This window comes from Somniosus microcephalus, chromosome 10 (genome assembly GCF_052327205.1).
Source record: "Somniosus microcephalus isolate GS21.2 chromosome 10, FLI_Smic_1.0, whole genome shotgun sequence".
Taxonomy (NCBI): Eukaryota; Metazoa; Chordata; class Chondrichthyes; order Squaliformes; family Somniosidae; genus Somniosus; species Somniosus microcephalus.
In genome coordinates this window covers 228,476,986-228,502,507 of record NC_140996.1, presented here as the reverse complement: position 1 = coordinate 228,502,507, position 25,522 = coordinate 228,476,986, and the positions used below count along the sequence as shown (strand labels likewise).

The 25,522-nt window shown below is 46.3% G+C and overlaps 1 protein-coding gene across 2 annotated transcripts in view; it reads left to right on the top strand.

Annotated features, from left to right (window-relative positions):
* The first annotated feature begins 7,293 nt into the window (after positions 1-7,293).
* Positions 7,294-25,522, top strand: part of uvrag (UV radiation resistance associated gene) — a 313,672-nt gene continuing 295,443 nt past the window's right edge. For both annotated transcript variants that reach the window (XM_085999709.1, XM_085999708.1), the window contains exon 1: positions 7,294-7,587. In XM_085999709.1, coding sequence (XP_085855835.1) covers positions 7,528-7,587 — 60 coding nt within the window. In that variant the 5' untranslated portion in view covers positions 7,294-7,527. The remainder of the gene's footprint in view (positions 7,588-25,522) is intronic.

The following is a 25,522-nucleotide window of genomic DNA, read 5'->3' as shown; positions in this document are numbered from 1 at the left end:
GTGCTCTGTCCGTGTGTCAGTCTCACACTGTGCTCTGTCAGTGTGTCAGTCTCAGACTGTGCTCTGTCAGTGTGTCAGTCTCACACTGTGCTCTGTCAGTGTGTCAATATCACACTGTGCTCTGTGAGTGAGTCAGTGTCACACTGTGCTCTGTGAGTGTGTCAGTCTCACACTGTGCTCTGTGAGTGTGTCAGTCTCACACTGTGCTCTGTGAGTGTGTCAGTCTCACACTGTGCTCTGTCAGTCTGTCAGTCTCACAATGGGCTCTGTCAGTGTGTGAGTGTGTCAGTCTCACGCTGTGCTCTGTCAGTGTGTGAGTGTGTCAGTGTCACACTGTGCTCTGTCAGTGTGTGTGTGTCAGTCTCACACTGTGCTCTGTCAGTGTGTCAGTCTCACACTGTGCTCTGTCAGTGTGTGTGAGTGTGTCAGTCTCACACTGTGCTCTGTCAGTGTGTGAGTGTGTCAGTCTCACACTGTGCTCTGTCAGTGTGTGAGTGTGTCAGTCTTACACTGTGCTCTGTCAGTGTGTGTGTGTGTCAGTCTCACACTGGGCTCTGTCAGTGTGTGAGTGTGTCAGTCTCACACTGTGCTCCGTCAGTGTGTGTGAGTGTGTCAGTCTCACACTGCTCTGTCAGTGTGTGTGAGTGTGTCAGTCTCACACTGTGCTCTGTCAGTGTGTCAGTCTCACACTGTGGTCTGTCAGTGTGTCAGTCTCACACTGGGCTCTGTCAGTGTGTGAGTGTGTCAGTCTCACACTGTGCTCTGTCAGTGTGTGTGAGTGTGTCAGTCTCACACTGTGCTCTGTCAGTGTGTGAGTCTGTCAGTCTCACACTGTGCTCTGTCAGTGTGTCAGTCTCACACTGTGCTCTGTCAGTGTGTCAGTCTCACACTGTGCTGTCAGTGTGTCAGTCTCACACTGTGCTCTGTCAGTGTGTCAGTCTCACACTGTGTTCTGTCAGTGTGTGTGTGTCAGTCTCACTCTGTGCTCTGTCAGTGTGTGTGAGTGTGTCAGTCTCACACTGTGCTCTGTCAGTGTATGTGTGTCATTCTCACACTGTGCTCTGTCAGTGTGTCAGTCTCACACTGTGCTCTGTCCGTGTGTCAGTCTCACACTGTGCTCTGTCAGTGTGTCAGTCTCAGACTGTGCTCTGTCAGTGTGTCAGTCTCACACTGTGCTCTGTCAGTGTGTCAATATCACACTGTGCTCTGTGAGTGTGTCAGTGTCACACTGTGCTCTGTGAGTGTGTCAGTCTCACACTGTGCTCTGTGAGTGTGTCAGTCTCACACTGTGCTCTGTGAGTGTGTCAGTCTCACACTGTGCTCTGTCAGTGTGTCAGTCTCACACTGGGCTCTGTCAGTGTGTGAGTGTGTCAGTCTCACGCTGTGCTCTGTCAGTGTGTGAGTGTGTCAGTCTCACACTGTGCTCTGTCAGTGTGTGAGTGTGTCAGTCTCACACTGTGCTCTGTCAGTGTGTCAGTCTCACACTGTGCTCTGTCAGTGTGTGAGTGTGTCAGTCTCACACTGTGCTCTGTCAGTGTGTGAGTGTGTCAGTCTTACACTGTGATCTGTAGGTGTGTGTGTGTGTCAGTCTCACACTGGGCTCTGTCAGTGTGTGAGTGCGTCAGTCTCACACTTTGCTCTGTCAGTGTGTGTGAGTGTGTCAGTCTCACACTGTTCTGTCAGTGTGTGTGAGTGTGTCAGTCTCACACTGTGCTCTGTCAGTGTGTGTGTGAGTGTCAGTCTCACACTGTGCTCTGTCAGTATATGTGAGTGTCAGTCTCACACTGCTCTGTCAGTGTGTGTGAGTGTGTCAGTCTCACACTGTGCTCTGTCAGTGTGTCAGTCTCACACTGTGCTCTGTCAGTGTGTCAGTCTCACACTGTGCTGTCAGTGTGTCAGTCTCACACTGTGCTCTGTCAGTGTGTCAGTCTCACACTGTGTTCTGTCAGTGTGTGTGTGTCAGTCTCACACTGTGCTCTGTCAGTGTGTCAGTCTCACACTGTGCTCTGTCTGTGTGTCCGTCTCACACTCTGCTCTGTCAGTGTGTCAGTCTCAGACTGTGCTCTGTCAGTGTGTCAGTCTCACACTGGGCTCTGTCAGTGTGTGAGTGTGTCAGTCTCACACTGTGCTCTGTCAGTGTGTGTGAGTGTGTCAGTCTCACACTGTGCTCTGTCAGTGTGTGAGTCTCACACTGTGTTCTGTCAGTGTGTGTGTGTCAGTCTCACACTGTGCTCTGTCAGTGTGTGTGAGTGTGTCAGTCTCACACTGTGCTCTGTCAGTGTATGTGTGTCATTCTCACACTGTGCTCTGTCAGTGTGTCAGTCTCACACTGTGCTCTGTCCGTGTGTCAGTCTCACACTGTGCTCTGTCAGTGTGTCAGTCTCAGACTGTGCTCTGTCAGTGTGTCAGTCTCACACTGTGCTCTGTCAGTGTGTCAGTCTCACACTGTGTTCTGTCAGTGTGTGTGTGTCAGTCTCACACTGTGCTCTGTCAGTGTGTGTGAGTGTGTCAATCTCACACTGTGCTCTGTCAGTGTATGTGTGTCATTCTCACACTGTGCTCTGTCAGTGTGTCAGTCTCACACTGTGCTCTGTCCATGTGTCAGTCTCAGACTGTGCTCTGTCAGTGTGTCAATATCACACTGTGCTCTGTGAGTGTGTCAGTGTCACACTGTGCTCTGTGAGTGTGTCAGTCTCACACTGTGCTCTGTGAGTGTGTCAGTCTCACATTGTGCTCTGTGAGTGTGTCAGTCTCACACTGTGCTCTGTCAGTCTGTCAGTCTCACACTGGGCTCTGTCAGTGTGTGAGTGTGTCAGTCTCACGCTGTGCTCTGTCAGTGTGTGAGTGTGTCAGTGTCACACTGTGCTCTGTCAGTGTGTGTGTGTCAGTCTCACACTGTGCTCTCTCAGTGTGTCAGTCTTACACTGTGCTCTGTCAGTGTGTGTGAGTGTGTCAGTCTCACACTGTGCTCTGTCAGTGTGTGAGTGTGTCAGTCTTACACTGTGCTCTGTCAGTGTGTGTGTGTGGCAGTCTCACTCTGGGCTCTGTCAGTGTGTGAGTGTGTCAGTCTCACACTGTGCTCCGTCAGTGTGTGTGAGTGTGTCAGTCTCACACTGCTCTGTCAGTGTGTGTGAGTGTGTCAGTCTCACACTGTGCTCTGTCAGTGTGTCAGTCTCACACTGTGCTCTGTCAGTGTGTCAGTCTCACACTGTGGTCTGACAGTGTGTCAGTCTCACACTGGGCTCTGTCAGTGTGTGAGTGTGTCAGTCTCACACTGTGCTCTGTCAGTGTGTGTGAGTGTGTCAGTCTCACACTGTGCTCTGTCAGTGTGTGAGTCTGTCAGTCTCACACTGTGCTCTGTCAGTGTGTCAGTCTCACACTGTGCTCTGTCAGTGTGTCAGTCTCACACTGTGCTGTCAGTGTGTCAGTCTCACACTGTGCTCTGTCAGTGTGTCAGTCTCACACTGTGTTCTGTCAGTGTGTGTGTGTCAGTCTCACACTGTGCTCTGTCAGTGTGTGTGAGTGTGTCAGTCTCACACTGTGCTCTGTCAGTGTATGTGTGTCATTCTCACACTGTGCTCTGTCAGTGTGTCAATCTCACACTGTGCTCTGTCCGTGTGTCAGTCTCACACTGTGCTCTGTCAGTGTGTCAGTCTCAGACTGTGCTCTGTCAGTGTGTCAATATCACACTGTGCTCTGTGAGTGTGTCAGTGTCACACTGTGCTCTGAGTGTGTCAGTCTCACACTGTGCTCTGTGAGTGTGTCAGTCTCACACTGTGCTCTGTGAGTGTGTCAGTCTCACACTGTGCTCTGTCAGTGTGTCAGTCTCACACTGGGCTCTGTCAGTGTGTGAGTGTGTCAGTCTCACGCTGTGCTCTGTCAGTGTGTGAGTGTGTCAGTCTCACACTGTGCTCTGTCAGTGTGTGAGTGTGTCAGTCTCACACTGTGCTCTGTCAGTGTCAGTCTCACACTGTGCTCTGTCAGTGTGTGTGAGTGTGTCAGTCTCACACTGTGCTCTGTCAGTGTGTGAGTGTGTCAGTCTCACACTGTGCTCTGTCAGTGTGTGAGTGTGTCAGTCTTACACTGTGATCTGTAGGTGTGTGTGTGTGTCAGTCTCACACTGGGCTCTGTCAGTGTGTGAGTGTGTCAGTCTCACACGTTGCTCTGTCAGTGTGTGTGAGTGTGTCAGTCTCACACTGCTCTGTCAGTGTGTGTGAGTGTGTCAGTCTCACACTGTGCTCTGTCAGTGTATGTGTGAGTGTCAGTCTCACACTGTGCTCTGTCAGTATATGTGAGTGTCAGTCTCACACTGCTCTGTCAGTGTGTGTGAGTGTGTCAGTCTCACACTGTGCTCTGTCAGTGTGTCAGTCTCACACTGTGCTCTGTCAGTGTGTCAGTCTCACACTGTGCTGTCAGTGTGTCAGTCTCACACTGTGCTCTGTCAGTGTGTCAGTCTCACACTGTGTTCTGTCAGTGTGTGTGTGTCAGTCTCACACTGTGCTCTGTCAGTGTGTCAGTCTCACACTGTGCTCTGTCAGTGTGTCAGTCTCACACTGGGCTCTGTCAGTGTGTGAGTGTGTCAGTCTCACACTGTGCTCTGTCAGTGTGTGTGAGTGTGTCAGTCTCACACTGTGCTCTGTCAGTGTGTGAGTCTCACACTGTGTTCTGTCAGTGTGTGTGTGTCAGTCTCACACTGTGCTCTGTCAGTGTGTGTGAGTGTGTCAGTCTCACACTGTGCTCTGTCAGTGTATGTGTGTCATTCTCACACTGTGCTCTGTCAGTGTGTCAGTCTCACACTGTGCTCTGTCCGTGTGTCAGTCTCACACTGTGCTCTGTCAGTGTGTCTGTCTCAGACTGTGCTCTGTCAGTGTGTCAGTCTCACACTGTGCTCTGTCAGTGTGTCAGTCTCACACTGTGTTCTGTCAGTGTGTGTGTGTCAGTCTCACACTGTGCTCTGTCAGTGTGTGTGAGTGTGTCAGTCTCACACTCTGCTCTGTCAGTGTATGTGTGTCATTCTCACACTGTGCTCTGTCAGTGTGTCAGTCTCAGACTGTGCTCTGTCAGTGTGTCAGTCTCACACTGTGCTCTGTCAGTGTGTCAATATCACACTGTGCTCTGTGAGTGTGTCAGTGTCACACTGTGCTCTGTGAGTGTGTCAGTCTCACACTGTGCTCTGTGAGTGTGTCAGTCTCACATTGTGCTCTGTGAGTGTGTCAGTCTCACACTGTGCTCTGTCAGTCTGTCAGTCTCACACTGGGCTCTGTCAGTGTGTGAGTGTGTCAGTCTCACGCTGTGCTCTGTCAGTGTGTGAGTGTGTCAGTGTCACACTGTGCTCTGTCAGTGTGTGTGTGTCAGTCTCACACTGTGCTCTCTCAGTGTGTCAGTCTCACACTGTGCTCTGTCAGTGTGTGTGAGTGTGTCAGTCTCACACTGTGCTCTGTCAGTGTGTGAGTGTGTCAGTCTCACACTGTGCTCTGTCAGTGTGTGAGTGTGTCAGTCTTACACTGTGCTCTGTCAGTGTGTGTGTGTGTCAGTCTCACACTGGGCTCTGTCAGTGTGTGAGTGTGTCAGTCTCACACTGTGCTCCATCAGTGTGTGTGAGTGTGTCAGTCTCACACTGCTCTGTCAGTGTGTGTGAGTGTGTCAGTCTCACACTGTGCTCTGTCAGTGTGTGTGTGTGTCAGTCTCACACTGTGCTCTGTCAGTGTGTGTGAGTGTCAGTCTCACACTGCTCTGTCAGTGTGTGTGAGTGTGTCAGTCTCACACTGTGCTCTGTCAGTGTGTCAGTCTCACACTGTGCTGTCAGTGTGTCAGTCTCACACTCTGCACTGTCAGTGTGTCAGTCTCACACTGTGTTCTGTCAGTGTTTGTGTGTCAGTCTCACACTGCTCTCAGTGTGTGTGAGTGTGTCATTCTCACACTGTGCTCTGTCAGTGTGTCAGTCTCACACTGTGCTCTGTCTGTGTGTCAGTCTCACACTGTGCTCTGTCAGTGTGTCAGTCTCACACTGTGCTCTGTCAGTGTGTCAATATCACACCGTGCTCTGTGAGTGTGTCAGTGTCACACTGTGCTCTGTGAGTGTGTCAGTCTCACACTGTGCTCTGTCAGTGTGTGTGTGAGTGTCAGTCTCACACTGTGCTCTGTCAGTGTGTGTGAGTGTCAGTCTCACACTGCTCTGTCAGTGTTTGTGAGTGTGTCAGTCTCACACTGTGCTCTGTCAGTGTGTCAGTCTCACACTGTGCTCTGTGAGTGTGTCAGTCTCACACTGTGCGGAACACCTCCGTTCAGTCCGTAAGGGTAACCCCGAGCTTCCGGTCGCCTGTCATTTCAATTCACCGCTCCATTCCCACTCGGACTTCACGGCCCTTGGCCTCTTGTACTGTTCCACGGAAGCTCAACGTAAACTCGAGGAACAGCACCTCATCTTCCGATTAGGCACTCTGCAGCCTTCCGGTCTCAATATCGAGTTCAACAATTTCAGATCATAACCTCGGCCCCTATTTCATTTTTACTTATATTTTTCCACTCCTTTCCTCCCCCCCCCTTTCCTTTTGTTTCGCTCTCACACCTGGCAGCTATCTTTTGCCCTGCCAGTACACTTTACACCTAATCCCAGCCTATTACCATCTCGTCTAGCTTCTAATCTCTTTTACTTCTTTTGGTTCTTTTATTCTTTTGTCCGATCGCAGCCCTGCCTTCGATCTAGTTCCTTTTCTCTCCAGTTTTGAAGAAGGGTCAAACCCGAAACGTCAACTCAAATTTCTCTCCACGGATGTTGCCTGACCTGCTGAGTTTTTCCAGCATTTTCTGTTGTTATTTCACACTGTGCTCTGTCAGCGTGTCAGTCTCACACTGGGCTCTGTCAGTGTGTGAGTGTGTGAGTCTCACACTGCTCTGTCAGTGTGTGTGTGACTGTCAGTCTCACACTGCTCTGTCAGTGTCAGGCTGTCAATCAGTCCCAGACTCCGCCCCTCTCTGGCCCCGCCCCCTCCTCCCCAACGGTCGCTGGCGGCGGTTGGTCGCGCGCCGCCAGAATGTCACGTGACGGCGCTCGAGCGCACGGATCACCTGACCCCGCCCCCTTGTCCCTCAGCATTGCTGCTGCCGGGTCCAATGACGTACGAGTCGGCGTCAGCCAACCAATGAGGAGGCGGGCATGCGGCGGCGTTCGCCGCGCCTCACTGGTCGATGTCGCCCCCATCCAACCAATCGGAAGGCGGATCGCCTTTTCTTCTCCAACCAATCAGCCGGCTCTGGCCCCTTGCAGCCAATGGGAGCGCGGCGGCCCTGGCCGGTCCGCTGTGCGCAGGCGCCCTTGGGATGGAGCGGATCGGATGGCGGAGGAGGGTCTGTTATTGTGGCGGCGAGTGAAGGAGGCGACGGCAGGGCAGTGCTCGCCCCGCAAACCCTCACCGCGCGGCTTGTAGAATAGCGACAGTGAAAGAGGCGATCGAGAGCGTTGAGTTTGGTGTTGATGTGAAATCCTTGGCATTGGAGAGGGATCCCGGGGAACGCGCGGCAGCGGCGATGAACGGCAGCAATGTCGGTGCGTCCCGTGCGGTGCACGTCGAGCTCACCTCGCAACAGGTAAGGACCCGGCCCAGCACCACCCCCCAATATCCACCCATCTCATGGCATTCCTGCCAACCAGTTGCATTCTTCATCATGCATCACTATTATTGCTTAAATGCGGGGCCCCCTTGGTTGCAAAGGCCTGTTGACCTGCATTTTATGCATATATTTCTTTTGCATTACTTCCAACTAATTGCATTCTTTATCATGCATTAGTTTATTATTGCTTAAATAAATGTGGGCAAAGGCCTGTTGACCTGCATTTTATGCATATATTTCTTTTGCATTTCTTCCAACTAATTGCATTCTTTAGCATGCAGCACTTTATTATTGCTTAAATGTGGGCCCCCTTGGTTGCAAAGGCCTGTTGACCTGCATTTTATGCATATATTTCTTTTGCATTTCTTCCAACTAATTGGCATTCTTTACCGTGCATCATGTTATTCTTTAAATGCAGGCCCCCTTGTTTGCAATGGCCTGTTGAGTGGCAGTGTAAAATAAGAAAGATTCGCACAGCTACATCAAGAGTTGTGTGGATAGTTCGCAATATGTTTGTTTTTTGCAAGCCTTCGAGTTAGAAATTATGCAACGTTTACACAGCGCCTTTCACATCCTCGGGATATCCCAAAACGCTTTGCAGCCAATTTAGTAATGTTTTTTTTTAAAGTGTAGTCACTGTTGTAATGAGAAATGTGGTAGCCAATTTGGGCACAGCAAGCTCCCACAAACAGCGATGTAATCAGGAAAAGAAAAAAGACTTGCATTTTTCTAGCGCCTTTCACGACCACCGGACGTCCCAAAGTGCTTTACTGTCGATGAAGCACTTTTTTGAAGTGTAGTCACTGTTTTATTGTAGGAAACATGGCAGCCAATTTGCGCACAGCAAGCTCCCACAAACAGCAATGTGATAACGCCCAGATATTCTGTTTTTTAATGACGTTGATTGAGGGACAAAGATTGGCCCCAAGACACTGGGGAGAACTCCCCTGCTCCTCTTCGATACAGCACCATGGGATCTTTTATGTCCACCCGAAAGAGCAGATGGGAAAAATGTTGTATAAAGGGGCGGGGGATTAGAATTAACAAGTAGTATCATTTTTATCCCTTTATGATTATAAACCCTATCTTTTTGTCTCTTAATTCGGTGTTGCCCATCAGATGCTGTAGGCCTGTCGACTGTCAAAGCACTGAGCTGGTAGTATTTTGGAAGGAGGGGAAGAGCTTGCATGTAGAATTATAGAATAATGCAGCACAGAAGGAGGTCATTCGGCCCATCGTGCCTGTGCCAGCTCGTTTGTAGAGCTTTTAAATTAGTCCCACTCCCCTACTCTTACCCCATAGCCCTGTCATTTTCCCCCCTTCATGTATATATCCAATTCTGTTTTGAATGTTATTATTCAATATGCTTTCAGGCAGCGTGTTCGAGATCATAACAACTCGCTGTATTTTTAAAAAAATGCTTCATGTCTCCTTTGTTTCTTTTGCCAATTATCTTAAGTCTGTGTCCTCTGGTTACCGACCCTTCTGCCACTGGAAACAGTTTCTCCTTATTTACCCTATCGATCCACTCATGATTTTGAACACCTCTGTTAAATCTTCCCTTAACCTACTCTGCTCTAAGGAGAATTGCCCCAACTTCTCCAGTTTCCCCACATAACTATAGTTCCTCATCCCTGCTACCATTCCAGTTCATGTCTATTGCATCTTTTCCAAGGTCCTGACACCCTTCTTCGCGTGGTGCCCCAGAATGGAACACTATACTCCAGCTGAGGCCTAACCAGTGTTTTATAACTTTCTTGCTTTTGTACTCTATTCCTCAAGCCAAGGATCCAATAAGCTTTTTAACAGCCTTCTCAACTTGTCCTGCTACCTTCAAAGATTTGTGTGCATACACCTCCTAAGTCGCTCTGTTCCTGCACCCCCTTTAGATTGGACTATTTCGTTCATATTGCCTTTCCTCAAATATTGCATTAAAAAAATATATTTGGATCTATTACTCGCTGTTTGCAACAGTTGAACGGTATTTGTAGAATACTAGAAGCAAAACCTTTTTGCAAGATACTGTCAGTGATGAGAGCTATTTCTTAAAACATATCAAGGTGATTGCTACTTGTGGCACTATACATTTGGATGTTAAATGACAGGTTGCATGCCCACAAAGCTTCGTAACAAGCAATCTATCATACAGGATTAAAAAAATAGTTTCCTCCTTGTTAATAGAGAATCATTTCTACATGTTAACTTATGAGGGGCCCAGATAGAGTGGATAGGTAGAACCTCTTTCTCTTAGCAGAGGTCAATAACCAGGGGACATAGATTTTCAAGTAATTGGTAGAAGGATTAAAGGGGAGTTGAGAACTTTTTTCACCCAGAGGGTGGTGGGGGTCTGGAACTCACTGCCTGAAAGGGTGGTAGAGGCAGAAACCCTCATCACATTTAAAAAGTACTTGGATATGCGCTTGAAGTGCCGTAACCTGCAGGGCTACGGACCAAGAGCTGGAAAGTGGGATTAGGCGGGATAGCTCTTTGTCTGCCGGCACGGACATGATGGGCCGAATGGCCTCCTGTGCTGTAAATTTCTGAGATTCTGCAACCAACTGTTCATTTGATAAACTAGCAGTAACTGTCACCGTTGCTTGTGGTTTGGGGTGGACATCATCATGTGCCAATTACACAGGGCACTGATTGTTGCTGTCAATGACCTTGATATACAGAGGGACAAGCACTACATAGAACTTGATGGGTGCCCGATTCATGTACTTGGACTCAGTTAATTGTTTGCTGCTGTTTTGGTTTTCAGTGCCATCTGAGCCCTGAAGTTTGAGTTTTTTTGTCTTTTCCATACTGTACCTATCCAGTGCCCTTCTTATCCCATAGTTCCTAAAGCGAACATGCTGGAGGATCTTGTATATGTCGTTGCTGACTGTGCATTGCGTTGCAGGTTAGTTGTTAGCTTTGCAACAGATCGGATTAGAAATAACTGTCTCTATACCTGTCTGGTGAATCATTGGCCTCGTGTTTACCAAGTGTCATGTTCCAATTATTGACAATAGATTTGGGAGAAGGGGAAGTGCAACGAGACCTGGGTGCCCTTGTGCACCAGTCGCTGAAGGTAAGCATGCAGGTGCAGCAGGCGGTTAAGAAGGCAAATGGTATGTTGGCCTTCGTAGCGAGCGGGTTTGAGTACAGGAACAAGGATGTCTTGCTGCAGTTGTACAGGGCCTTGGTGAGACCACACCTTGAGTATTGTGTGCAGTTTTGGTCGCCTTATCTGAGGAAGGATGTTCTTGCCATGGAGGGAGTGCAGCGAAGATTCACCAGGCTGATACCTGGGATGGCAGGAATGACGTACGAGGAGAGATTGGGTCGATTGGGCTTATACTCGCTGGAGTTTAGAAGAATGAGAGGGGATCTCATTGAAACTTATAAAATTCTAACAGGACTGGACAGATTAGATGCAGGAAGGATGTTCCCGATGGTGGGGGAGTCCAGAACCAGGGGTCACAGTCTAAGGATAAGGGGTAAGCCATTTAGGACAGAGATGCATTAGGAAAAAAAGGGGGGCTTTTGGCAGTTACAAAAGACAAAGGACGGAGGAAGCCCTAGAGGAGTATAAAAGGTGCAGGGGCATACTTAAAAAGGAAATTAGGAGGGCGAGGAGGGGCCATGAAATAACACCGGCGAGCAAAATAAAGGAAAATCCTAAGATGTTTTATAAGTATATTAAGGGCAAGAGGATAACCAGGGAAAGGGTAGGGCCCATTAGGGACCAAAGTGGCAAGCTGTGTGTAGAGCCAGATGAAGTAGGTGGGGTTTTAAATGAATTTTTTGCCTCTGTGTTCACTATGGAGAAAGACGATGTAGACATAGAAGTCGGGCAAGGGGACTGTGACATATTTGAACATATTAGCATCGAGAGGGAGGAGGTACTAACGGTTTTAGCAGGCCAAAAAGTGGATAAATCCCCAGGCCTGGACGAGATGTATCCCAGGCTGTTGTGTGAGGCAAAGGAGGAGATTGCAGGGGCTCTGACACAAATTTTCAGAACCTCTCTGGCCACAGGGGATGTACCAGAGGACTGGAGAACAGCTAACGTAGTACCATTATTCAAGAAGGGTAGCAGGGATAAACCAGGGAATTACAGGCCAGTGAGCCTAACATCTGTGGTAGGGAAATTATTGGAAAAAATTCTGAGGGACAAAATTAGTCTCCACTTGGAGAGGCAAGGATTAATCGGGGATAGTCAGCATAGCTTTGTCAAGGGTAAATCATGTCTGACCAATCTGATTGAATTTTTCGAGGGGGTGACTAGGTGTGTGGATGAGGGAAATGCTGTGGATGTGGTTTACATGGACTTCAGTAAAGCTTTTGACAAAGTCCCGCATAGGAGACTGGTCAAGAAGGTAAGAGCCCATGGGATCCAGGGGGCCTTGGCACGTTGGATCCTAAACTGGCTGAGTGGCAGGAGGCAGAGGGTGATGGTCGAAGGTTGCTTTTGTGACTGGAAGCCTGTGTCCAGTGGGGTACCTCAGGGATCGGTGCTGGGTCCCTTGCTGTTTGTGATCTACATTAATGATTTGGATGAGAATGTAAAGGGTATGATCAGTAAGTTCGCGGATGACACGAAAATTGGTGGGGTGGTAAATTGCGAGGAGGAAAGCCTCAGGCTACAGGACGATATTAACGGGTTGGTCAGATGGGCGGAAAAGTGGCAAATGGAATTTAACCCGGAAAAGTGCGAGGTGATGCATTTTGGATGGACAAATAAGGCAAGGGAATACACAGAGTGGTAGGACCCTAGGAAGTACAGAGGGTCAGAGGGACCTTGGTGTACATGTACATAGATCCCTGAAGGCAGCGGAACAAGTAGATAAGGTGGTTAAAAAGGCATATGGGATACTTGCCTTCATTAGCAGAGGCATAGAATATAAGAGCAGGGAGGTTATGATGGAGCTGTACAAAATGCTGGTGAGGCCACAGCTGGAGTACTGTGTGCAGTTCTGGTCGCCTCACTATAGGAAGGATGTGATTGCTTTGGAGAGGGTGCAGAGAAGATTCACCAGGATGTTACCTGGGATGGAGTGCCTCAGCTATGAAGAAAGACTAAACAGGCTGGGGTTGTTTTCCTTGGAGCAAAGGAGGCTGAGGGGGGGACCTGATTGAGGTGTACAAAATGATGAGGGGCATAGATAGGGTAGATAAAGAGGAACTTTTCCCCTTAGTAGGGGGGTCAATAACAAGGGGGCATAGATTCAGGGTAAGGGGCAGGAGATTTAGGGGGGATTTGAGGAGGAACTTTTTCACCCAGAGGGTGGTTGGAAGCTGGAACTCACTGCCTGAAAGGGTGGTAGAGGCAGGAACCCTCACAACACTCAAGAAACATTTGGATGGGCACTTGAAATGCCATTGCATACAAGGCTATGGACCAAATGCTGGAAAATGGGATTAGACTGGACAGGGATTGATGGACGGCGCAGACACGATGGGCCGAAGGGCCTCTTTCTGCGCTGTAAAACTCTGACTCTATGAGGAGGAATTTCTTCACCCCGAGAGTGGTGAACCTGTGGAATTCTCTACCACAGAAGGCAGTTGAGGCCAATTCATTAAATATATTCAAGAAGGAGTTAGATGTTAGTTGAGGATTATAAAGATAGTTAACAACCCTGCACTAATTTATTTTTTGTTTCAGGAGAGGTTGGGGGAAGGCAATTATGGGTTCCCTAAAGTAGGGCACCAACAGGTAGTGTGGGAGGGAAGCCTTTACAGAAATGTAATGCATGCACTTGATGGGTTCAGTGGCCCTTTTCTTGCTGCAGATTTTCTTGTGTTAAAATAGAGACAGGGAAAGTTGCAATAGAGAGCGACGCACTGCACATTGGGTGAGAGCAATTGTTTGTCAGACGGAACGCCTTTCCTTGTGTCCTGTTTGATGAATGCAGGATAGGGGTTAGAACTCCCATGATCTGGAAGCAGCATTGCAGTTGAGTGAACTTGGGCTCTTTAGAATGAACAAAGTTAGGGTGGAGGAGGAAGAGCGCAGCTGATTTTAATTGTTTTTCTGACCACCAGAATGTTTGTTATAAAGTTATCCTCGTGTAATCTGGTGTTCTTCAGTAGACTGTGAGGGAAGATAGAACAGATAAGGGGGGAGGAAATAGCAGACAAGCAACTAAAGTCAAGAGGGACTCGAGCTATGATAGATATGATGAGGTTTACTATTTGTACAGCAATTGCTTGTATTATGTCGGGCCTTCAGTACAGTTCCCACCACTTGCATTGTCTTCGTTTTTCCCGGACAGCCGCCTATATCTGGCAAATGGCGCTAAGCATTTGCCGTCACCATAGGTGTCGATTAGAAGGCGCTGCTTAAACTGTATTAAGTGCACCGATTATTTTGTTTAGTTCAGTACTGTTTTTATTGACTTAAGCTGATTTTTGTTGTGTGTTCTATCCAATCAACATCGCTCTCTTTGCAACATAAACAGAACCGCAGAGACATAAATAGAACCAAGACATTGTGTTGTAAGAGATCTTGCATTAAACGTTTCAGCTAATTGAAGCTGCCCAAAGTCTCTGCACCTCCCGTAGTTAACAGTGCGTACAGCTGATGGGGACTTCAGGGAGCTTCAGTCAGCTGTTCGCACTGTTAACAACTACGGGAGGCAGTCGGAAAGTGCAACCCTGCCGCCTTCAGTTGCACCCATGAAGGCGAGATTCCACATCCCAATCCGACTGAGAATATCTCATCTAATCTCTCTATTAAACAGTGGTGGTGTGGCGGTACCACCGGTTGTCCCTTACATTGAGATACATAATTCCCTTTAACTTACCTTACTGTATGTGTCTGTTACTATACTCGGGCTTCTCTCCTGTACTCTGACGTCATGATGTCGGAGCTCAGAACCTTCCAACAGTAGAGCTCGGAACCTGCTGGCAGTTGAGCTGGGAAACTTCTAGTTAGTCCTCGTGGAGTCCCCGCTGGGACAAGACCTATACCACGGTGCTCCTACAGTCAGCCATCTTACCTGATGTAATTAGTCTGTTCCTGTAAATAAGCAACTTGTTAATAGTTCGTCGAAGTCAAACTCTCTTATTTAGTGGCAATCTACACGAATCGCTACATTGGCATCTATGTTGTCCCCATTGATGAGCATCTGGAATGATTTGAACTGCAGTATAGGTGTCTGATCTCAAAATATATTTTCAAGCTAAATCTGCCCTTGAACCCATTTTGCCTGTAATATATAGAAACATAGAAGATAGGAGCAGGAGTAGGCCATTCGGCCCCTCGAGCCTGCTCCGCCATTCAATGCGATCATGGCTGATCATCCAAATTCAGTACCCTGTCCCTGCTTTCTCCCCATACCCCTTGATCCCTTTAGCCTTAAGAAATATATCCAACTCCTTCTTGAATATATTTAATGAATTGGCCTCTACTGACTTCTGTGGCAGAGAATTCCACAGGTTCACCACTCTCTGGGTGAAGAAATTCCTCCTCATTTCTGTCCTAAATGGCTTACTCCTTATCCTTAGGCTTTCTACCAGGGGTCATAGTCTGTTATTTTTTTAAAATGACAGTCCCCACATCATTAGCCTTTAATACTTAATCCATCCTTGTGGCATAGCCGAGGCTTTGCATCATAATCTCTGTCGCATGATGTGTAAGGTGACGTGGTGTTCAGGAGATTGATGACAGATAACCTGCTGGCTTCATAGCAGTAGGAGCACTCACGAGTTAGAAAATTGTCAGTCTTTCTTGGCAGCTTGTTGAGCTCCACATTGGTAAAGAGCTTTTATAAAAAAAAAAAAAAAAAATGTGATTACACTGGCCACCGTGTAGCGCAGGCAAATCGCGTTGGCACCGACTGTATGTGGTGGGGACTATACTGGTTTGAGGCAGAATCCATTTAAGTTGTTGCCTTTCATTAGGCTAAGTAGTTAATCTAATCGGACCCAACGCCGCAGATACTGACGGAGCTTGCCAGCCCCAGCCAGTTTCTTTCAGCTCGCAACTGAGAGAGCTCTGATAATGGAGGAGGAAATTGCAGCAGGTGTTTCACTTCCACAGCTGTTGTAAGGAAAATGTTGCAGTTTTATTTGCAAATTAACCCCGGACTGCTGCAAGTTCCAAGGAAATTCCTGTCTCCGCGGTCTTGACTGTTTTTTCTAAGTTTTCAAGCTCCCACAATGGGGATGAAACAAACAATAGTAATAACGGTGTTCAGTTGCCCGAGTACCTTTTTACTGTCATAACCCCAGATTAGAGCAGAAAATATTTAATTGCTGGCACAGACACAATGGGTCGAATGGCCGCCTGTGCCGTAAACTTCTGATTCTAAGTAAAATTGCAGCGCTTTTCAAGTCTCTTATTAAAGGAAACTCTTTTTTTAGTCCGGGACTGGCGTGGTGCCGGTTTATCAAAAAGTCCGGATTACAGAGAGTTATAGTTAAAAGGTACGAGAGCTCCGTACACAGCAACAAATCCAGGCTTCCCTGTTGCTTAGCAACAGCTGCAAGAACCCCGGCCACAGACCAAGCGTCCCTGTTGCTTAGCAACAAGTGCAGAAACCCCCGATTACACAACCAAGAATCAAGAAACGGCCACTAATATGAAGAAAAACTTAACTGAACCTACTCCTGAATTTTGCCGGTTAACCGAGATTTCGGGTTGTTTGGGTGCCGGTAAATCGAGAGTTTCCTGTACTTGCTTGCATCCTGTCATTCCTTCGATCCAGTTCCCGCTTGGGCATTAAGGGATTCAAGGGATATGGGGATAGGGCAGGAAAGTGGAGTTGATGTAGAAGTTCAGCCATGATCTTATTGACTGGCAGAGCAGGATCAATGGGCTGAATGTCCTACTCCTGATTCTTATACAGGAAACTTTGTGCTATCCGGCACCGACGGGACCGAGCTGCTGCCGTTCCCTCAAAACTGCCGGACACTCCAGAGCTAATGTTGAAACATACGGAGATTTTCATCTCCGTATGAATCAACAAACCCTGTTGCTTAGCAACAGTCTCAACAGTCGGCAAGTGTCTCTGTAGCGTCTCTAGCTGAAGCTGTTGCTTAGCTACAGACCTTGCAGAGCTTGACTGTTGAGGAAAAAAGCAAAGAAATGAAAAGAATAAAAAACGGCTTCTGATTTTTGCCGGTGGCTCGAGCTTGCCGGACGGTTCGCCTCCAGATAACTCAAAGTTTCCTGTATTATGTTCAGCTGAAAGCACCAAGAAACTTGTGCAGCTTTTATTTTTTTCTTGGTAACTTTTCTTCTAGCTCCTGTACCTTCCCCCAGTGTTAAATAGATGCACACAGGCCGGACAGGCAGGTTAAACTGCTTAGCCAGTTGGTGGCCAGACCTGCAGTGCCTGTATTGGCATCAGGGATGGCACTGCCTCAGCAGATTTCTGTGGGGGAACACCTTGCTTGGTAGGTCTTGCCACCTTTAGAAGCAGCAGCAGTGTAGACTCATTTAATGGGCAGAAGGCAGATACGTACACGAGGGAAGAAAGGAACAGAAGGGCCTGTTGTTAGGGTTAGATGAAGAAGGATGGGAGGAGGCTCATGTGGAGCATAAACACTGGCATGGACCAGTTGTGCTGAATGGTCTGTGCTGTAGATTCTACGTAATTCTACTGTTTACATTTTCAAACAAGGCCCATTTTTCAGATCTGAATGAATCATGCTTCCTTTGTCATTGTATAAAAGCAGGTGCCCTTAGGCAATGTTTGGGGTAAAAGTCAAGTCAATAAAATCTCTCTGCACCGAGATTTGGTTTTAATTCTGGTATAAAGCTCCTTTTAGCCAAATGTTCCCTTAAACCGAATGGAAATTAGTTTAATTTCTCATGCTATACCAGAATCAGCTGGTTTAAAAGGATGTGTTAGATAACTATACGTGTTTTTGCAGGGCAGATGTGAACAAAATAAGTTAGGACAACCGATGCATTCAGTAGCAGAACAACAGGTGCCCCTCAGTAATTTGTTGTCAAATGCTACAGTTCTGAGCAGTGACATGCTCAAAGGCTACTCTCGCTGATCTATCATAAAGTAAATCCACGTACTTAACATTTTTAAGCACATCTTTTTCTCTTCCCCCTCCTTTTCTCTGCACACCCGCGCCCCCTGCCCTTGCTCCATTTCCCCTAATTTTCTCATACCCTGAGTCTTTCTAATCTTCCTTTTCTGTGTTCTTTACATTGGTCTTGGTTTTCAAATTTATTGTCTGCCATATAAGTGCTAAATGGTTTTAGCCTCAAATTTCACCTAATATCCCCATTCATCCCTGGAACCCCAGCCTTTGGTGCTCCTTTTTTCCATACTGGAATATGCTTTTATTAGTGCTCTTTCTGTTTCTTGTTTAAATATTTCCCATTGCTGATTTATGGTTCTGTTTTCAAATTAACCTGGGCTTGGTTCCTTTTTATTTGAGTATAATTTGTTTCCCTTCCCAGTGAAATACACTTATTCTTGCCTTTTTTGTTTTTGCTTCCTGTTCCTGCACTGGGCCAATTTTTGTATCGTGGTCATTGCTTCTAAAGGTCACTTACTGACCTGCTTTATTACCCAGGACTAGGTCAAGGACTGCTGCTTTCCTTACTGGAGTTGCAGCATATTGTGGCAGAAAATAGTCGTGAACTCACTGCAACAAAAAAATCTACCCTTTCTCACTTTTAAAATGTTTTGCCTCGGTTTACTTTTGGATATTTAAAATATCCTGCAATAATGAATCTGTTAATGCATGTGTGTCTTAACTTGTCTACACAGTTTGTCCTTAATTTCTGTGTCACATGTTCCCCGTCATGTGACTGCTTGCTATTCCTTCGATCAGTCTGAAGAGATTCTGTTTAGACCACTTTGACATTTAAATTGTTACGCTCTAGTGCCATGATACTATCTCGAATTGGTCTAGATTTTCGCTATGACTAGTCACGTAATTCAATCGATTCTTGTAGATAACATTTCATGGCCATTGGTATCTGCTATAACACCCCAGCACAAGCCAAGAAAGGAGTCCAAATGGAAATAAAAATACCTTTGTAAACTCACAGTATAGCTACAAATGGGGGGTGGAAATTATTTGAAGATTGAGATGACATGCTGTTTCAGATCTGAACCAACTGTTTAGATTTTGCTTTCTCGGTTTATAATGCCATTGATCAAGTTACTGCCTTTGTTACCTCTAGACTTGACTATTCCAAGGCACCAAGTCCCGTTCACCCATCACCCACTTGTGGTCACTGACCTACAATGACTCCTGGTTGAGCAACGCCTCGATTTTAAAATTCTCATCCTTGTTTTCAAATCACTCCATGGTCTTGCCCCTTCCTCTGCCCTACAACCCTCCGAGGTTTTAAATTTTTGAGGCATTGGAACCAGTTTTGTGGTAGGTGTGACCTATACAAAAGGGACGGTCTACACCTGTGCAGAGATGGAACTGATGTTCTCGGGGTAATTTTTGATAAAGCAGTTCGGGAGCATTTAAACTAGTATGGCAGGGGGCTAGAAACCTATGTAGTGAAATAGAGGAAAGTGAAAGGCAGACAGAAATAAATGGTAAAAGGGTGAGGAACAAAAAACAAAGGGCCAAACTAATTCATAAAAAATGTGAGCATAAAAAAAGCCTGAGGGTTTTATACCTTAATGCGAGAAGCATCAGGAACAAGGTAGATGAATTAGCTGTGGAAATAGAGGTTAATAATTATGATCTAATTGGGATTACGGAAACATGGTTGCAGGGTGAGCAGGGCTGGGAGCTTAACATACAGGGGTATTCAGTATTTAGGAAGGATCGACAAAAAAGAAAGGGAGGAGGGGTAGCATTGCTAGTAAAAGAGGGGATAAATGCAATTGAAAGGAAGGATATTAACTCAGTTAATACAGAATCTATATGGGTGGAGCTAAGAAATAGCGAGGGGCGAAAAACATTAATAGGAGTGGTATATAGGCCTCCAAATAGTAAAATAGAGGTTAGGGAGGGCATCACGAGGGAAATTAGAGAAGCGTGCAATAAGAGCACAGCTGTCATCATAGGTGACTTTAACTTACATATAGATTGGACTAGCCTAATCAGTAAAAATAATGAGGAGGAGGAATTCCTTGAGTGTTTAAGGGATGGTTATCTGGATCAATATGTCGAGGAACCAACTCGGGAACAGGCTATATTGGACTGGGTACTGTGCAATGAGAAGGGACTAATCAGTAATCTTGTTGTACGGGGACCCTTGGGTCAGAGCGATCATAACATGATCGATTTCTCACTCGAAATGGAGAGCGAAGAAATTGACTCAGAGACTAAGGTCCTGAATTTAAACAAGGGGAATTATGATGCCATGAGACGGGAACTGAGTAGGTCTGATTGGACAACGTTCCTGAGAGGACTGGAGGTAGATAAACAATGGCAAACATTTAAAGATAGAATGACAAAATTGCAAAAATTGTTTATACCAATCTGGCATAAAAGGAAATCTAAAAAGGTGACTCAACCGTGGATAACAGGGGAAATTAGAGACAGCATAAAATCCAAAGATAGGGCGTATAAAATAGCCAAAAAAAGCGCCAGAGCGGAAGATTGGGAACAGTTTAAGATAGAGCAAAGGAGGGCAAAGGGCATGATCAAGAGGGGCAAAATAGCTTACGAAAACAAGCTGGCGGAAAATATAAAAACTAACTCCAAAAGCTTTTATAAATATATCAAAAGGAAAAGACTGGTGAAAACCAAAGTTGGTCCATTGCAGTCAGATACGGGGGAATATATAATGGGAAATAAGGAAATGGCAGATCAACTAAATGCATACTTTGGGTCAGTCTTTACGAAGGAAGACACAAAAAACCTCCCTGGGATATCGGGAAAAATAGGGACATTGGCAAAGGAGGAACTGACGCAAATCAATATCTCTAAGGATATGGTGTTAAGGAAGCTAAAGGGATTGAAGGTGGACAAATCCCCAGGGCCTGATAACATGCATCCTAGGGTACTGAAGGAGGTGGCCCTAGAGATAGCGGATGCACTAAGGATGATTTTTCAGAATTCATTAGACTCGGGAACAGTGCCGATGGATTGGAGGGTAGCTAACGTTACCCCACTATTCAAAAAGGGGGGTAGGGAAAAAGCAGGTAATTACAGACCTGTAAGCCTTACATCAGTTGTGGGCAAAATGCTGGAGTCCATCATTAAGGATGAAATAGCGGAGCACTTAGCAAATGGGGACAGGATAGGACAGAGTCAACATGGATTTACAAAGGGTAAATCGTGCTTGACTAATCTATTGGAATTTTTTGAGGGAGTAACTGGTAGAATAGATGGGGGAGAGCCAGTAGATGTGGTGTACCTGGACTTCCAAAAGGCCTTCGATAAGGTCCCACATAAAAGATTAGCATGGAAAATTGAGGCTCATGGGATAAAGGGGAAAGTTTTGGCGTGGATAGGGAACTGGCTGTCAGATAGAAAACAGAGAGTTGGAATAAACGGCTCATTTTCTGAATGGCAGGCAGTAACAAGTGGGGTACCACAGGGATCTGTCCTGGGCCCCCAGCTGTTCACAATTTACATTAATGACCTGGATCAGGGAGTCGGATGCAGCATTTCCAAATTTGCAGACGACACTAAACTAGGAGGTGGGGTGGGCTCAGAGGAAGAGACCAGGAAGCTCCAGAGCGATTTGGACAGACTGGGCGATTGGGCGGATAAATGGCAGATGCACTATAATGTGGACAAGTGCGAAGTTATCCACCTTGGGTGCAGGAACGGGAGGGCAAATTATTATTTAAATGGCAATAGATTGGGAGAGGGGGAAGTACAGAGAGACCTGGGTGTTCTTGTACACCAGTCACTGAAGGCGAGCATGCAGGTGCAACAGGCGGTCAAGAAGGCAAACGGTATGCTGGCCTTCATAGCAAAAGGGTTAGAATACAGGAACAGGGATACCTTGCTGCAGCTGTACAGGGCACTGGTGAGACCACACCTCGAGTACTGTGTACAGTTTTGGTCGCCTCATCTGAGGAAGGATGTTCTTGCCATGGAGGGGGTGCAGCGGCGATTCACCAGGCTGATACCAGGAATGGCGGGAATGACCTATGAGGAGAGACTATGTAGTTTAGGGATGTACACACTGGAGTTTAGAAGATTGAGAGGGGACCTCATAGAAGTGTATAAAATTCTGACAGGTCTAGACAGACTGGATGCAGAAGGAATGTTTCCCTTGGCGGGTGAAAACAGAACTAGAGGACATAATTTAAGGATAAGGGCTAAACCATTTAGGACAGAGATGAGGGGGAATTTCTTCACTCAGAGAGTGGTGAACCTGTGGAACTCATTGCCACAGAGGGCAGTGTACGCCAGCTCATTAAATATATTTAAGAGGGAATTAGATATATTTCTACGGGCAAAAGGGGTTAAGGGTTACGGAGAGAAGGCGGGGACGGGATACTGAATTAAAGGATCAGCCATGATCTCATTAAATGGCGGAGCAGGCACGAAGGGCCGAATGGCCTACTCCTGCTCCTATCTTCTATGTATCTATGTATCTATGTATATCTGCACTCCTCCAATTCTGGTCTCTTGCGCAGCCCCGATTTTAATTGCTCCACCATTGGCGGCCGTGCCATCAGCTGCCTGGGCCCTAAGCTCTGGAATTCCCTCCCTAAACCTCTCCGCGCCCCTCTCCTCCTTTAAGATGCTCCTTAAAAGCTCCCTCTTTGACCAAGCTTTTGGTCATCTGCCCTAATGTGGCTCGGGGTCCGATTTTGTTTGCTAACGCTCCTGTGAAGCGCCTTGGGACGTTTTGCACATTAAAGGTGCTGTATAAATGCAAGTTGTTGTTGTTGAAGTAAATTCTTGGGTGTTTGCTCTCTTATCACGAGTATTCTGATGTAGGTTGAGTCCGCTGTACTCGGCAATCTCGCCCAGCCAATTACTCCCATGAGCTCATTGGCTCTTGCTCTTCACTGTATCAGAACTTAAAATGGCAGAATCTAAATTATAACTTGAACCTGACCTGCAGTAGTGGTGGCACTTGAATTTTTAGACTTTAGCCAAGTTAATTAGAATGTGAAGTTCTTTTTACCCGCCTGATAAAAACTGCAACCTGTGCTCGGTGCATATTGCATTGTATTTTTCACTGGCTTTCTCTAGGTGCTTTTTAACCAGGGCAGGTGAAGAAAGTGGAACTCAATGCAGATACATTTCACTAAATCAACCAGGAGGCTCATTCTATCCCTGGTAGACAGGAGTGGATACTGCTGAGTGACTCTTGTCTGTTTTACCTCAGATATTGATATGTATTGAAGCTGCCTTATTTATCTGACCTGTTGTAGCTTCTCATTGCAGGACTGCACAAACAGGCTGTTTGCCCAGTTATTGAGGGAGTTTATTTTGTTGGCAAAAGTGAACTTTGACATCGAATTCAAGAGAAACATCAAAGTTTTTTGTGTGGGAGGAATAATAGCTGCTATTGTAAAGTTCACAACACTTTTGTCAACTTCCTATCACGCCTCACGCTTTCAAAGTGTTGTCAAACCACAGTTAAGGCAAGTGACATTTCGCTGCAAATCCTGTGATTTCACCATACAGCATTCTGTTTGCTGCAACCAATTCTGAACCTTGACCATGGTTCAAGGTTTGCTTTATCTTGGGCCTATGCTGTCTGTGTCCTAATCCTTACCTTGAATTCAACCTTAACTCTTGCATTCGGGCAGGGAAAACTTTTAAATTGATTTCGTGAATTAATCTCCTTTTTTTCATTAAAGCGAATGAACCCGCGCATTAATTATAAAAACTGAAAATTCTGGAAATGCTCAGCAGGTCAGGCAGCATCTGCGGAGAGAGAAACAGTGTTAACGTTTGAGGTCGATGAGCTTTCGTCAGAACTGGAGCAAGTTGGAGATATAACAGGTTTTAAGCGAGTACAGAGAAGGAAAGGGGAGAGGGGAGGAAAAATCAAAAGGGAAGGTTTGTGCTAGGGTTGAAGGCAGGAGAGATTAAATAACAAAAGGGATGATGGTGCAAAGCAAAAGGAGATGGTAATAGGACAAGTAAAGAAACAAAAGATGGATCTAGGAGAGGTGTAAATGGGAATAGCGGAATCATCAGCAGCAGCTGCCGTCCGAAAAAATGGGGGCAGAGGTTATGGTTTAAAATAGTTGAACTCATTGTTGAGTCCGGAAGACTGTGAAGTGCCGAATTGAAAGATGAGGTGCTGTTCCTCGAGCTTGTGTCGAGCGTCATTGGAACAGTGTAAGAAGCTGAGGTGGGAGTGGAGAATTAATGTGACCGGCAACTGGAAGCTGTGTGTATCCCTTTTGTTTTCCTGTCCATTCATCTGTTTGTTTTAAATTGTGAATACTAACGATCTCATTGGAACAACTGGTGTAAAGCCAGCTTTCTCTCTCAAGCTTTAGTTAACTTCTCATGGCACTTTAGAACTCTCGTTATTTCAAGTGTCTGTGTCGATCAGCACTGATCCTACACTGTGTATGGGGTTCTGTAACTTCTCTAAGCCATTCTCCCTTCTGTTCTGTAATATAATCAGTATTCCCCACTGGCCAACATTTCTTTCTCGATCAGCATCAGTAGCAACAAAAAAAATTAACGTTCTTCATCCAGTGTCTGCTTGTGTGAGTTAGCTGTGTGGACATTGGCTGTCATATTTGCTTAAGTCGCTCCACTTCGTGAGTGATTCATTTGTGTAGAAGGCTTTGGAACAATTGAGAAGCATAATGAAGTGCTATATAAATACAAGTCTTGGAGAAGTAAATCAAAAAATTGGTAATTGGCAGCCATGACTCGGTGGTAGCAGATTCAATGGTAAATTTCAAAAGGGAATTGGATAACCACTTGGAGGAGAAAATTGCAGGGCTCTGGGGAAAGAGCAGGGGGGAGTGGGACTAATTGGAGAGCTCGTTCAAAGAGCCGGCACAGGCACGATGGGCCGAATGGCCTCTTTCTATGCTGTAAGATTTGATGACCTGCCCGTGCCAGGTATGGTCATGTGCCCCCCATGTCTGGAGCAAGGGCTGTTTCTATCCACTTCATGGGGGCGACACTGGGCAGACTACATTTATCACAGCAATCAACTTTGAAGGGTATTTGAGTCAACCATGTAGTATTGGAGTAACACGTAGGGGTGTAGGAATGTGGGCATTCTTAAGGCGTTGAGGGTGCATGTTTTAAAGGAGTAGTGCATCTTTTGGATAGGTGCGGGAGCATCAGTAGTTACTGCCAGTACAGATGCGATATCCCATTTTTTGCAAGTCAAGTGAAATCTTAGCGTGTCTGCTGTTGCCAGGTGGTATACTGACTTGTCCAAGCATGCTCAGTTCGACATCAGTGGAGTTTTGTGTTTGGAGGATGTTAAATCTACTTTACTCCCATCACCCAAAAAATTAACTTTAAAGCCAGGCGTCTTGGGTTAGCTGGTAGTTTGGTTTCTGCTGTGACTTCTAAACAAACGAAGATTTGTGAGTTACTGCTTGTTTCCATCTTTGAGGATGGTGTGACCTCTCTATTCAAACAAGTTCAGATTTTTGTTTCTAGGAAAACTGAAATATACTCTCAGTTCTGTACTTTTCTGTTTACTTTTACAATGCTCTCTTCAGCACTCTGTCGAGAAACAACCTTTGTGCACGTTTGCAAGCTGAACAAAAACATTAAAGAGCACTGTAGTGAGGGTAGTGAAGGGTGTATCACATTTTTTAACTGTATCCAACCCATAAAAACCGGAAGCACTAGCTTGACAGGAAAGCTTCCTTTGCAGTTTTGTCAATTAAGTAAATTTAAGTTTCTCTCTCTCATTGTTTTATGAGCTCTCTGAAATTTTAATGGAGGTGGAATAGTCTCCTAGCAATTCATAGCATGAGAGTGTTTTTTATGTTGTATTTCTGTAATTTGCTGTGCATGTTGCCTGGGCATCATTCTGTAGTACATGGTCATGTTTGCAGCTGCACACTTCTACCAC